The 15,198-nt window shown below is 48.7% G+C and overlaps 1 protein-coding gene across 1 annotated transcript in view; it reads left to right on the top strand.

Annotated features, from left to right (window-relative positions):
• The window catches only part of LOC107113621 (tumor necrosis factor receptor superfamily member 21-like), a gene marked incomplete at its 3' end in the record, with an annotated part of 48,772 nt that extends 47,041 nt beyond the window's left edge, over positions 1-1,731 (top strand). The window contains exon 4 of the mRNA XM_015414967.1: positions 1,466-1,731. Coding sequence (XP_015270453.1) covers positions 1,466-1,731 — 266 coding nt within the window. The remainder of the gene's footprint in view (positions 1-1,465) is intronic.
• Positions 1,732-15,198: the final 13,467 nt, after the last annotated feature.

The raw sequence follows: 15,198 nt of genomic DNA, 5'->3' as shown, positions 1-15,198 counted from the left end.
CTCACTTTCCCTCCCTCCCTCCCTTCCTTCTGTCCCTCCGTCCATCTAATCGCATCTGACTTATGGCGACCCTGTAGGGTTTTCTAGGCTAGAGACGAACAGAGGTGCTTTGCTGTTGCCTGCCTCTGCGTAGCAACCTGAGGCCTCCTTGGTGGTCTCCCATCCAAGCACTAACCAGGGCAGACCCTGCTTAACTTCCAGGAGCTGACGAGACCAGGCTCACCTCGGCCATCCCGGTCAGGGCCACGGAGGCTTGCAATTGGGGGGGGGGACGACACCATGAATAAACTAGTACACAGCAAACAGAGGAAGCAGAACTAACCGGTGTTATCTCAGGCCGATCTGGGACTTATCAGCCGGCTTGATTGCAGGCGCAGATTGCAAGCCACTGGTCCTTTGCCCTTCCGTTTGTGCCAGGGGGCTCACGCCTCTGTGTGTACCCAAGCTTTATGCCTGAGATAAGGAGAACAGTAGTCCTCAATAAAGAGATTCCACAGCTGCCGGAAGGTGTTCCTCTTCTTACTCCTTCCCTCCCTTCCTTCCTTCCTGTTCACATAAAAGCAGAAGCCTTCGAACAGGGGAGAGGGAGGGGGGGAGAACAAGTATGCCTCCCCTTTGCTTCCCCAGCTGCCCTGCTGGGAGCCACACAATAGGTGTGCAAGAGCCGCATGTGGCTTCCTAGCTGCAGTTTGGCCACCCCTGCTGTGGCACATCAGAAACAAGACTGTAGACTGTCTTTCTTCTCCGCCTTGGCAAGTAGAATGCATTTTCGAGGCAGGAAGGACGGGTGATTAATGTGGCGACCTTAGCCTTTAAGAAGGCTAAGATGTTGGTGTTTGCCCTGCTTGACTCCAAGAAGCATCAGTCCATGGATGATGCAAAAAATGTGCTCCAGAAGGCAGAGGACCGTGGTGCTCCATCCGGATAATGCTGAGAACGCCACTCTTGCAGCGAGCACGTGCGATCGACGGCTATGACTTTTATTTATACAATATATATTTTTATTGGCTTTCAGACCAGAAAAAATAAAATAAAAGGGAGAGTCGTACATTTTCACAGCGTCTGCTTAAATTTCTCGTACACAGCTTAATTACTAGATTACCTGAAATTTTACCTCCTCTTAAACTGACTGCTTAGCAACACTACGTCATAAAACAAAGTACAGAATGTATACGGTTTCTTTCATCTGTTCAGCAGCTGTACATCCTGGTATCATTTCTACTAGGCATAATCTAAAAATCAAGTTACATATCTTCACGCCTATCGTCTTTAACTGAAAAAATAGTATATAATTTCCTTGTTTATCGTGTTTCATGGTAAATACCTGTTTTTCTATTTAATGTATATATATATATATTTAAACATTTCTAATATATATATATATATCAAAGTCGTTCATATTCAGATCGCATAAATCTTCCGCCTTTCGCGGCTGTGACTTTTAACGTCTTCTGCTCCCCGACAGGGATAGACATTCTGAAGCTGGTCGCCGCCCAAGTCGGAAGCCAGTGGAAGGACATCTACCAGTTCCTGTGCAACGCCAGCGAGCGCGAGATGGCGGCCTTCACCAACGGCTATTCGGCGGATCACGAAAGGGCCTACGCTGCACTGCAGCACTGGACCATCCGAGGTCCCGAAGCCAGCCTCGCCCAGCTGATCAGCGCTCTCCGCCAGCACCGGCGCACCGACGTGGTGGAGAAGATAAGGGGCTTGATGGAGGATACCACACAGGTAGGGCCCATTTGCTGGCGGTGCCGGCACGCTTTTCCGAACCTGCTCGGCGTGTTCAATGTCACTCCAATGTTTCTGCTTAAAACAGAGGTGCCAGACTCATTTGTTACGAGGGCCGAATTTGACATAAATGTCGGTTTGTTGGGCTGGGCCATGTGTGCCGTAAAATGTAACGCCAGGTACTGGAGATATAAACTTTATAAAGGACACAGGCTGTTAAACATTGGGTTCCACGGATGAGCAGGCCCCAAGTCTAGTTCTTAAGTTCTTAAGTTCTAGCCCAGGTAAAAGAGGCATTGTCTGTATTCCAAGAGGCATTACCTGTATTCAGGGCTTTTTTTGTAGAAAAAGTCCAGCAGGAGCTCATTAGCATAATAGGCCATACCCAGCAGCAGAAACACATTAGCATATTAGGCCACACCCCTGATTGCACCACTCATTAGCATATTAGGCCGCATTCCCATGTTACCAGAAGTGTGGTCATCCAGCCACACCCACCTTTCCCTTCTTATTCTGTTTACCTTTTTTGTTGTCAAAACTCAGGGCCTTTTTTTGTTGCAGGAACTCCTTTGCATGTTAGGCCACACACCCCTAATGTAGCCAATCCTAATGAGTTCCTGCTGTTGGGTGTGGCCTATTATGCTAATGGGTTCCTGCTGGGCGTGGCCAACTTGGGAGCCAGCCGGAACTCAGTTCCTGTGCGTTCCTGCCCAAAAATAGCCCTGCCTGTATCGCAGGAGCCAGTAATGACGTAGCACAGGAGTGGCCAAACGTGCTCAGTGTCTGAGCCACACAGAATAAACGTCAGGCATTTACGTTCAGCTCTACTTTATTAGTGAGTTCAGCAAGAACAAGACTAAACTCCGGGCCTCGGCCCCTGTTTAAATAGCATGCAATTGCCACACCCAAACACACCCCACTCCCAACGATAGGCTATTTACATAACATTACTGCTTGATTGGATTATTGTTCTTGGGCTCCAAGCTCAGCAAGTCTCAGGTGGAACAGTCCTGGAATGTTTCAGTCCCGATACATAACACAGGCAGACCCAATTAACGATATTGTTTTTACTAAAAATACAAACAAAAGCAATTGATTTCCTAGCAGTGAAGGCAATTGATTTACTGGGGAACCCACAAAAGCCCCCAATAAATGTATTTAATCATGTGCAAGACTAGGTTTTTTCCAAGGGGTACCATAAAAGGGGGAGTCCCTGACACTCATGGGGTCGCAAAGAGTCGGACTCGACTGTGCGACTGAACAACAACAACTTGACACTTCCATGCATACCAGTTGTTTGCAGGCCGTGTAAGAGCCCCGGATGGGCCGGCCCCGGCCCCTGGGCTTTATGTTTGACACCCCTACTCTAAGAATTCAACTAGCTCAGTCTTGCAAATCAGAGAAAACGTCTCTGGCTACATTTCCATACATGCCAGTTGCTGGATGGGCTGGTTCCGGCCCCAGGGCCTTATGTTTGACACCCCTGGCCTAGAATGTCTGTCCCTAGCGCAGACTGCAGTTCCATCATTTGGTCCCCTGGAAAAGGCATCGAAGCTTCTCATTATAGAAGAGGTTTCCCCCGTTTAACCTCTGATAGCTTCTCGCTTTGCCCCCTTTGTATGTTCTGTGAACTTTGGAAGGCTTTGTCGAAGGGGGATCACGTTTCCTGTTTTGGAAAATAGCAGTGGGAAGGTAGCGGGGCAGCCGTGGCTTGCACTCCGGTTGACCCCCACGGAAGCCGTCCGCCTGGATCCATCCCAGTATGTTGTTGTGGGTGTCAAGTGGGTGGAGGGCGGGGGTGTCTCTCCAGATCAAAAGACAGGGTGGCTGGAAGAGGAGCAGATGTCTCCTCTGTTTCTCCAGGGCCTGGAGAGAGGAGCCTTTCACTCCTGCTAGTTCTCTGGTCTTTGGTTTAGCACCGTAATACTGAAAATGCTGCGGTGGCTCAAGTGGTTAAGACGCTGAACTGCAGGCTGTGGAAGGTCGGTAGTTCAGCAGTTCAAGACCCGAGTGTGCCGCATGACGGAGTGAGCTCCCGTCTCTAGTTCCAGCTCCTGCCAACCTAGCAGTTCGAAAGCAAGAAATTGCAAGTAGATAAATAGGTGCCACTTTGGTGGGAAGGTGACAGCGTTCCGTGCGCCTTGGAGTTTAGTCATGCCGGCCACATGACCACGGAAACGTCTTCGGACAGCGCTGGCTCTTCGGCTTTGAAACGGAGGTGAGCACTGCAACCCTAGAGTCGGACTCGACTGGCTTTCAAGCAAGGGAACCTTTACCTTTACTTTTTTACTGAAAAAGCAGTCTCCAGTGAAGCTGGAATGGCCAATGCAACACCAGAGTTGCCCTTTCTTAATAATGACTGGCGGCTATGATGGGGCGGGGCGAGTAGGAAAAGCCATCCAGTCAGCATCAGGCTTCCAATATTCTGCACATGCTGGGGATCATGGGTAAAAGCTAGGTTTGCCAACCTCCAGGTGAGGCCTGGAGATCTCCTAAAATTAGCACCGGTCTCCAGACTACGCAGATCAGTTCCCCTGCAGGAAATGGCCGCTTTGGAGGGGGGGGTTACTCTGTGTCGTCACATCCCTCCCTCCACTCACCAAACTCCGCCCTCCCCAGGCTCCACCCCCAAACCTCTAGGAATTTCCCAACCCAAAGTTAGCAACCCTAGTTATAACCAATGCTCCCTCTAAGCAGTGGAGTCTTGTGAGCAAAAAATCTACTTTGTGAGCTACTGGCATTAAAGTGGTGAGCGAGCCATTTGGCTGCTGCATAAATCAGTCTGCTCTGGAGGCCATCCCTTCCCGAGCGAAGACAAAAATGTGTGAGCCGGAGGCTAAAAAGCTCTGAGCTAGCTCACACTGACTCAGCTTAGAGGGAACACTGGTTATCACACATGACTGGCGGAGGAAAGTGCCATCAAGTTGCAGCTGACTGAGGGCCACCCCATTGGATTTTGAAGGCAAGAGAGAAACACGGAGAGTTTGCCTTTGCCTGCCTCTGCGTAGCAACCCTGGAGTTCCTTCGTGGTCTCCCATCCAAGTACTAACCAGGGCTGACCCTGCTTAGCTTCTGACGCCTGACGAAGTTGTGGGTCCGTGTCTTGTGTGTGCACAATACAAAACAGAGATCCAGATCACTTGACTTGTGAATCTTGCTTTTAGTTATCATTGTCTGGACAAACCTGATTAATGCGGTATGTGATTCTCTGGTCCTAATGTTGTGAGCGCCTGTCGGTAGTTCTTTTTTTTTTTCCTGGCTTCATTATGCAGACAGGGCTGTTTTTTGTTCCTCTTTCTCTTTGCTAATGCATTTTGAAAGACTCGATGCTTTATGAAATAAGCTTCGTATCACCATGGTCTGCCATATACATTTGTTTCTGCAAATACGGCTATGCTTTGGCGGAGTCTTCTTGCGACAGCAACCTTCGGGCTTGATTTTTCTCTCTTTCCCAGAAGTAGCTTTTTGAGGGTGCCGGATTCTCAGCTGTAACTTTAGCTAAGCCATCTGCACAACCAAGCATGGTTTCTGGTTCCTAGTTTTAAATAATGAATAGCTCTGTCTTGCGACGTTAAGGCACAGGAGTTCCTGTTCTAATTTAAGCAGTGGAGAGCGAAGCATTTTCTCTCCTTAATTATGCAGTGTGCAGCTGCCGTCTGCCCTCGGGGAGGGACCGTGGCTCAGTGGTAGAGCATCTGCTCGGCGGACAGGAGGGCCCAGGTTCAATCCTCAGCATCTCCAGCTTAAAAAGAACCAGGCACAGGCCCGTAGCCACAGTGGGGCATTTAGGGGCGGTGCCCCCTCACTTTGTGGCCCACGCCCCACAACTCCCACTGCCCGTGCCCTTACCTGCCAGCCGCACTCGTTCACCTCGGCCACCACAGTAGAAGAGCCGACTGACCATTGCGATTAATACTTGGCAAGTATGCGCTCTCTGCTACAGTAGTGGGCAGGTGAGACCTGCTGCTACTGTAGCACAGAGCGCACAATCCCTGAGTATTAATTGCACCAGCTCAGTGGCTCTCCTTCTCCTGTAGCAGCCGAGGCTAACGAGTGCCTGGTCCAGGCATTAGGTGATGTGAAAGACCCCTCTTCTGCCTGAGACCCTGGAGAGCTGCTTGCCAGTCAGAGTAGACAGTCCTGACCTTGAAAGGTTGATGGTGTTTGTGTGTGTATCTGTGTGTCTGTGTGTGAACACAACACACTCTGTGTACACTGAAGATTTCAGCCAACAAGCTTTGTGCTGCATCAGTGGACCTAAAATACCAAGTGTCTTGATCCAGAGTCCCGTGAGCCATGACTGCACAGGCATGCAGAGAAACAGCAGAACATGATGCATTGGCTGCTGATACGGGATTCCACGTGGGTGGTGGTGGGGCAGTTTCTGGCTCTTCGTGTTGCAGATCGGTTTGAAAGTGTGTTAATGCCTGGTGAAATCTCAGGCCAGGGGAAAGGAAATACGTCCCCTCAACCGCTGTAGCGTACATTGATGGCTCTCGGTGGTGGAGGAAAGGTCTGTTGAGTCGCAGCACATTTATGGTGACCTTGTAGGTGTTTCAAGGCAAGAGATGCTCAGAGTTGGGCATCAATACCTGGAAAAATTCTAGAGCAGATTATTCAACGCTCTGTCTGTGAGCACCTTGAACGGAATGAGTTAATTGGGAGTAGCCAGCATGGGTTTCTCAAGAATAAGTCATGCCAGTCCAACCTTATCTCCTTTTTTGACAGAGTCACTAAAATGGTTGACTCTGGCAATGCTGAGTATCTAGTGTATCTAGATTTCAGTAAAGCATTTGACAAAGTTTCTCATGATATCCTCGAGGATGCTAGTTAAGGGTGGGCTGAATGGTGCAACCGTTGGATGGATTCATGGTTGGTTGAAAAATCGTACCCAAGGAGTGCTCATAAATGGCTCTGCGTTTACGTGGAGGGAAGTCTCGAGTGGAGTGCCGCAGGGCTCGGTCCTTGGCCCGGTGTTGTTCAGTGTTTTTATAAATGACCTGGAGGAAGATATAGAGGGGATGCTTATCAAATTTGCAGATGACACGAAGCTGGGTGGGATTGCTAATTCTGAAGAAGGCAGAGTCAGGATTCAAAATGATCTAGATAGGCTGGAACAGTGGGCTGAGACAAATAAAATGAATTTCAATAGAGAGAAGTGCAAAGCCCTACCCTTAGGTATAAAAAAATCAAAGACACAGGCTTGGCTTGACAGCAGCACATGTGAAAGGGATCTAGGTGTTCTGGTTGATCACAAGCTAAACATGAGCCAGCAGTGCGATGTGACTGCGAAGAAAGCTAATGCAATCTTAGGATGCATTAACAGAACCGTTGTGTCCAGATCACGGGAGGTGGTAGTTCCACTCTATTCTGCTATGGTCAGGCCTCACCTGGAGTACTGTGTCCAATTTTGGGCACCACATTTTAGGAAGGATGTTGACAAGTTCGAGCGTGTCCAGAAGAGGGCAACCAGGATGGTGAGAGGGTTGGAATCCAAGTCTTATGAGGAAAGGCTGAAAAAGTTGGGTCTGTTTAGCCTGGGAAAGAGAAGGCTTAGAGGGGACATGATTGCAGTCTTCAAGTATTTGAAGGGCTGTGATGTAGAAGATGGAGCGGATCTATTCTGTCTTGCTCCGGATTGCAAGACTACATCTAATGGGTGGAAATTGCAAGGGAGTCGTTACCGGCTAAATATCAGGAGAAACTTCCTAACTGTAAGAGTGGTTGAGTAGTGGAACAGTCTGCCTCGGGAGGTGGCGGATGCTCCTTCACTGGATGTTTTCAAGTGGACGACCATATTTTGGGTATTTTGTAGGGCTATCTTTCAGCTATGGTCGTGCAGTGTGCAGGGGGTTGGACCCAATGACCTGCAAGGTCCCTTCCAACTCTAACATTCTATGATTCTATGAGAGTTGGTTTGCCTTCCCCTGCCTTTGCGTAGCAACCCTGGGCTTCCGTGGTGGTCCCCCATCCAAGTACTAACGAGGACTGACCCGGCTTAGCTTCTGAGATCTGACAAGATCAGGCTAGCCTGGGCTGTCCGGGGCAGGGGGCTCTCATTTAGGTGGCTTTGAAAGAAAATTATATTCACAGAGGAGAGAGGTCCATGTTAACAGCGATGATTCAGTCGAAGCCTCTACATTGGCATGATGATGGGCAGAAGGCTTTGGCTTCCACTTCCTCCTTGGAGGCCTTTACCGGCTATTTGATTGGCCACTGCATGAACGTAGGCGGATCGTGAGAGGGAGGGCAGGAAGGGTTGCCTCAGTGCTTAGTTCTTATGGCCCTTCTTACACGCCCAGGGAAATGCCGATCCGCACTTCGGGGTTCGGAAGCAATTGTTCTCCAGGCCAGTTTGGCCGGGGATCCAGGAGGAGTTTTGGGGGGAGGTTTGCCATCTTCCAGGAGCTGCGGTGGCTCAAGTGGTTAAGACACTGAACTGCAGGCTGTAGAAGGTCGGTAGTTCAGCAGTTCGAGACCCGGGTGTGCCGCATGACGGAGTGAGCTCCCGTCTCTAGTTCCAGCTCCTGCCAACCTAGCAGTTCGAAAGCAAGACATTGCAAGTAGATAAATAGGTACCACTTCGGTGGGAAGGTAACAGCGTTCCGTGCACCTTGGTGTTTAGTCATGCCGGCCACATGACCACGGAAACATCTTCGGACAGTGCTGGCTCTTCGGCTTGGAAACGGAGATGAGCACCGCAACCCTAGAGTCGGATTCAACTGGCTTTCGAGCAAGGGAACCTTTACGCTTTACCTTTTTTGCCATCTTCTGGACATAGAGCAGGGGTCACTGGGGTGTTGTTGGTTTTTTTTGGGGGGGGAGGTATTTGTGAATTTCCTGCATTATGCAGGGGGTTGGACTAGATGACCCCGGAGGTCCCTTCCAATGCGATGATTCTATGGAACAGGATGCTGGACAAGATGGACCACTGGTCTGACCCAGCAGAGCTCCTCTGATGTTCTCAGATGTCTGAGCTAGTTTCAGAAGGTGAAGCATCAGTGCTTCTCTGCAAGACTAGTGGAAGCAAAATAGTCAACACTGCAGTTTGAACATAAGATTAGTTTGATTTGCACAATATAAGCGGGCTGCAGAAGTTGCACATCGCAACTCCTTCTCCAGATTATCTGCTATTTCTGGATACTTTCCCCAAGAAGCTCAATGTGGGGCACATGGCTCTTCTCTCCTCTTGTTTTATCCTCACAACAACCTTGTGAAGAAGATTAGGTTAGCTGTATATGGCTGACTAGCACAGGGATCCCCAACGTGGTCCCCGAGGGTGCCAGGGTGACCACTGACGCCTTTCCTTGTGCCCCCCTAGCAGTTTTTAGAAAGTGAGCGGGGCTTGGTGGGGCTTTTGCCCAGCAAGGCTTCTGATTGGCCATTGGAGATTTGATTGGCTGTTCAGATTTTTTTTTTTAAATTGCTTTGGCAGCAGCTGCCGCCACAGCATAACAATCTTCACTATAGGAGACTGAAACCGCGGCAGCCGTTTTGTGGCTGCGTCCCCCACGCCGTCTCAGAATTCCAAGGGTGCTTGCAGGCTCAAAAGGAAGAGGAGGAAGAGATTGGATTTATACCCCCGCCCTTCACTACCTGAAGAAGTCTCCTTTTCCTTCCCCTCCCCATAGCAGACACCCGGTGAGGTAGGCGGGGCTGAGAGAGCTCTTCCAAGAACTGCTCCTGAGAGAACAGCTCTGAGAGAACTTGTGACTGACCCAAGGTCACGCCAGCAGCTGCCTGTGGAGGAGTGGGATTGGGAGACCCCTGGGCTATAGGTTACCCGTTGGTTGAGGGAGGATTTGAACAGAGCTGTCCTCCTGGGTCTGAATCTAATGACCGTGCCACGCAGGCTCTTGCAGAATAAATTCAACTCCGACCTCGATCGGTGGAGATCTTTGCTGTATGTGATGGGATTCACTGTCTCCGCCCCCGCCCCCCAAATTCGGCTGGTGGTACGGAAGGAGCGATCTTTTCCATTTGAGTGCACCGCAGATTGTGTCCTGCGTTCCAGTATTCCGGCAGCAAATATCTATTCAGAACGCACACCGTCGGAGATCTGATAGGTCATCGTCTGCTCTGGGTTTGTCGTCACAGATCTTTCAGTCGACAATCCGGGAACTGTTGGAGCTTTGTGCGTCCGCTGGGCCCTTGTGGGATGTCACCTTTAAATGACAAACCAGCGGGGACCCCTCCTCCTTCTCCATGGCGATTCGTCTTTTTGCTTGCGAGCATCAAAGCCCAGGCTGTGTGTCGCGGCCTTCCGCTTCTCTGCTGCTGAAAGTCAGCCCTGTTGCATAAGAGCCCTTCAGTGTTTTGCTTGCATGAAATGAACGCTCAGCAGATTCTCAGCAACAGATGTTCCCTCTGAAACTGGGTTTCTGAAAATAGTCAATTGCCCTTTCTGTGTGAACACCGCCACCAAAAGAAGATCAAAGCCACTCGCCTTTTAGCTCCACGGGCTGGCGGTTGGTGTCCCTGCAAGAATGCTTCACGATTTTAATTGCTTAGTAAAGAGAATTGTTTTTTGTGTGGTCATGTTTTTCCCCATTTACCTTGGCTTGTTCGGCTTGCTTTTTTTTTCTTTTCAAAAACAATTTATTAGGATATATTATTAGTTCAAATACACAACATATTATTTTTTATTATACATCCTTTCTTCTCTCCCCCCCACCCCTCCTCTGGCTTCCCACAGTGCTCCAACCTCCAGCCCATTTCTTAGTTCTTTATGTTCACTTATCCTTAAACCATAGTCTACCGGTAACGCTTCTTTCTACTGTTATTTTCTCTTAATTAACTTTTATCTAGTAACATTAACTTTTCAATCATTGTCAAAGCAAATTAAATTGTCCTTTACATCCCAATATTTTTCTAAATATTCTTTAAAGTCTTTCCGATCTGCATAAAATTCTTCTGCTTCAAGGTTCTTAAGTACCTTGTTCGGCTTGCTTTTCTGCCCCTTCAGACAAAAAATTCCATTTAACATAAAATACAGTTTAGTATATAGATACAGATGCGTCTGCACAGTGACAGAACATGCAAACAAACATATACGTGTTTGTGGATTTTAACAGTACAAAGGCCTGAGTTTTCTACAAGCAGAACTGCAAATGTACTGAATCAAATCAGTCGATCCTAAAAGAAATCAACCCTGACTGTTCCCTGGAAGGCCAGATCCTGAAGCTGAAGCTCAAATACTTTGGCCACCCAATGAGAAGGGAGCACTCACTGGAGAAGACCCTGATGCTGGGAAAGATTGAAGGTCAAAGAAGACGGGGACGGCAAAGGATGAGATGGTTAGACAGTGTCATAGATGCAACGAACATGAAATTGAGCAAACTTTGGAGCACAACGGAAGACAGAAGAGGCTGGCATGATCTGGTCCATGGGGTCGCAAAGAGTCGGACTCGACTGTGCGACTGAACAACAACAAAAGCAAGAGAACTACAGATTGGTGCACGCATCCCATGCCATTTTAGCAGATTTTACTCGTAGCTGCCCAGGTCTCCGGTGGGAAGAGACTGCGGGGTATAAATTAAATAAATAATTAATAATTAATAATTTCAAAAGGGGAGGTGCATAGAAAGCAGTGTTCCCTATAAGCTGAGTTAGTGTGAGTTAACTCACAGTTTTTTAGCCTCCGGCTCACACATTTTTGTCTTAGCCCAGGGAGGATGGCTCCAGAGCAAACTGATTTATGCAGCAGCCAAATCGCTCGCTCACAACTTTAAGGCCAGTCGCTCACAAAGTAGAATTTTTGCTCACAGGACTCCACAGCTTAGAGGGAGCATTGATAGGAAGGTGGGTTCCACCCCCCACCCTCCCAGTACATGCTGGAATTTCCCTGTTTCTCCGATAGAAAGGTTGAACAAAAGGCCTCCTGGCTTTACAGGTTAACATTTTGAATGAATAAACCCTTTTACTTGTTTCTAATGGAAAAACAAATATTTCATAGGAGCTGCTTTAGGACTCTCAAAGTTTCCAGTTTTTCTGTTGGAAAAATTGAGTGCTATGCGTGTTGACTGTGTGAAACTTTGCCTTAAGCATGTCACTGGTTTCAAAGGGGGGAAATTCATTCCCCCCCCCCCCAGGTCTCCCTGAAACTAATAATCAGGAAAAAATGGGAAGCAGGCACACGTACACACACGCGCGCGCGCGCGTTCACCTCTCTATAACACAGAGGATGCAAGTGCCAACTTCCTCTTTGTCTGAAGAGGAATTGAACCAAGAATGCGAGATGGTTCCGTAATTCCGTTCCGCTTGCTGCTCTAGCTGACTCGGTGCCGCACCAAAATGGGAACAGGCCGTTTTTCTGCAGAACTCGCAGATCCCTCATGGAACCAGGATCTGAAATGGGCACTTAAAATGGCCATATAAAGGGCTTTTACCCCCTTGGGTTTGACACGGGTGGGCTTGCCAACCTCCAGGTGGGGCCTGGAGACCCCCCAGAATTACAGCCGAGCTCCAGACGATGGAGGAAGTGGCAGCTTCAAAAGGTGGACTCTGTGGAATCACATCCCCGCTGAGGCCCTTCCCACCCCAGATCTCCAGGAATTTCCCAACCCAAAGTTGGGAACCCTGGGCAAGGGTGGTTTCCCGTTTCTGAATATTGCAAACTCTGAACAGAAGTCAAATCATGTGTCTCCCTATGGCTTTTCATGCCAGCTGTAAATGGACAAAAACCTTTTGCCACTCAAGGAAGGGAGAAAGGGAGGTTCCTCTCTAAAACTTCTTCCCTGTAGCATCAGGCAGCAAAGCAGCGTTTTGATCTGTCGCTCAGTGTTTTCGGGAAAAGGTCCGACGGCTGGCAGCGAGCTCTTCTCCTCTTCACAGGGCTTGTTTCGAAGTCACTCTCCCATCTCCTCCTCCTTGAGAGCCAGTTTGGTGTAGTGGTTAAGTGCGCGGACTCTAATCTGGGAGAACCGGGTTTGATTCCCCACTCCTCCACTTGCACCTGCAGGAGTGACCTTGGTTCAGTCACAAGTTCCCTCAGAGCTGTTCTTGAAAAAGAGCAGTTTCTGTCAGCTCTCTCAGCCCCACCTACCTCACAGCGTGTCTGTTACAGGGAGGGGAAGGGAAAGGAGTTTGTAAGCCGCTCTGAGACTCCTTTGGGTAGTGAAGGGCGGGGTATAAATCCAGTCTCTTCTTCTTCCTCAGTCTAATGCATATTTATCAGGATTGGTTCCTAGTTTCTGCCACGTGTTTGTGAAGGAGCCACCCTGCTTGTTTTGCCGAGAAGAGTCCCAGCCAAGTTGCTGGATGTTTCCACGTGTCTTCTGTTTTAGCAAACTCAAGGCTGGGTTTGTTGTTGGTAAGCAGAGGTCATCTCGCCATAGGACGGGGAAACGGTCAACTCTAGACAACGACAAAACACTGAAATACAAAAAAAAAAACCCAGACATTTCGACATACTAATAGAAAGAACAAAAGCTGCCTTTTAAAGCATAATAGTTAAACTGGAGGATCACCAGTCCAGGAAGGCCACGTTCGTTTGGTCGAACAGATGGTAGTCTGGTTTGTCAGGACTTGTCCACAAAAGTGACTAGAGATTGCTGTTAACTGAATAGCCTTGATAAATAGCCCTGACTAGAAGAGGAGGAGGAGAAGAAGAAGAGATTGGATTTATACCCCACCCTTCACTCGGAGTCTCAGAGCGGCTTACAAACTCCTTTCCCTTCCCCTTCCCACAACAGGCACCCTGTGAGGTAGGTGGGGCTGAGAGAACTCTTGACAGAACTGTCCTTGAGAGAACAGCTCTGACAGAACTATGGCTTGCCCAAGGTCATCCAGCAGCTGCAGGTGGAGGCGTGGGGAATCAAACCTGGTTCTCCCGGATTAGAGTCCGCGCACTTAACCACTGCACCAAACTGCATCAAACTAGCTGATCGTGTCAGAGCTTGGAAGCTAGGCAGGGTAAGTCCTGGTTAGTATTTGGATGGAAAACCACCAAGGAAGTCCAGGGTCCCTATGCAGAGGCAAACCACCTTTAAACATCTCTTGCCTTGAAGACACTACTGGGTTACCGTAAGTTAGCTGCAATCTGACAGTGTTTTATTTTTTAGCATCCCGAATGGCTCCAGCTAGCCTGATCTCATCACGATTAGGAACCTAAGCAGGACTAGCCAAGGTTAGTCCTTGGATGGGAGGCCACCAAGGAAGCCCAGGGCCGCTATGCAGAGGCAGGCAATGGCCAACCACCTCTGCTCCTCTCTTGCCTTGAAAGTGCCACGGTCCTGGGATCGCCATGTTAGCTCCTGTTTATATGAAGCAATGGAGCTGCGGTGGCTCAAGTGGTTAAGACGCTGAACTGCAGGCTGTGGAAGGTCAGTAGATCAGCAGTTCGAGACCCAGGTGCCGCAAGACGGAGTGAGCTCCCGTCTCTAGTTCCAGCTCCTGCCAACCTAGCCGTTCGAAAGCAAGAAATTGCAAGTAGATAAATAGGTACCACTTCAGTGGGAAGGTAACAGCGTTCCGTGCGCCTTGGTGTTTAGTCATGCCGGCCACATGACCACGGAAACGTCTTCGGACAGCGCTGGCTCTTCGGCTTTGAAACAGAGATGAGCACCGCAACCCTAGAGTCGGATTCGACTGGCTTTCGAGCAATGGAACCTTTACCTTTACCTTTATATGAAGCAATAGATGTAGTTTTTGTCTGTAGAACAGTTGAATCAGCCTGGATATTTCTGCTGAGGCCTGCGTTCTGTGATTAATGGCTCTTCAAACCTTACTGGTTCCTGCCGGTTCTAAATTGCACTTCTCATGAAATTTAGGTTAAGGCAGGATTAACTTTCTGACCTACTTTTACCGTCTATCTATGCACGGAGCAGCTGTGGAGAGGATTTAAGGTACAGGATTGTACAGTTCCTGATAAATGTGCAGAGCGAGTGCTTGGAAACTTTAAAAATGCGTACGTTAAATGAAACTGCCGTATCGAGGGCAAACTTAGGCAGATCACGAGGGGCAGGCGGGGTTGCCTCAGTGTATGGTTCTCGCAGCCCTTTCTTACACACCCAGGAAAATGCCCGGTCGCCACTTTGGGGTCAGGAACAGTGTTCCCTCTATGCTGAATTAGTGTGAGCTAGCTCACAATTTTTTAACCTCCAGCTCACACATTTTTGTCTTAGCTCAGGAAGGGATGGACTCCAGAGCAGATTAATTTATGCAGTAGCCGAATCGCTCACTCACAACTTTAATGCCGATAGCTCACAAAGTAGAATTCTTGCTCACAAGACTCCACAGCTTAGAGGGAACATTGGTCAGGAAGCAATTTTTTCCCAGGCCAGTTTGGCCGGGGATCCTGGAGGTTTTTTTGCCATCTTCTGGGCGTGGGACAGGTGTTGGGGTTTTTAAGATTGTAAAACTTGTAATTCAGCAGAGATAAAATAGCCTAGCAATGCCAGAGTAAAATAATTCAGACTCAGAGTCTATGTGTGTTTAAAATAGAAAAGTTTTTACTACATTCTACCA

Source organism: Gekko japonicus, unplaced genomic scaffold (assembly GCF_001447785.1).
Source record: "Gekko japonicus isolate JY-2015 unplaced genomic scaffold, Gekko_japonicus_V1.1 scaffold4120, whole genome shotgun sequence".
Taxonomy (NCBI): Eukaryota; Metazoa; Chordata; class Lepidosauria; order Squamata; family Gekkonidae; genus Gekko; species Gekko japonicus.
The sequence above is the reverse complement of the archived record's forward strand: the minus strand, read 5'-3'. Positions and strand labels throughout refer to the sequence as shown.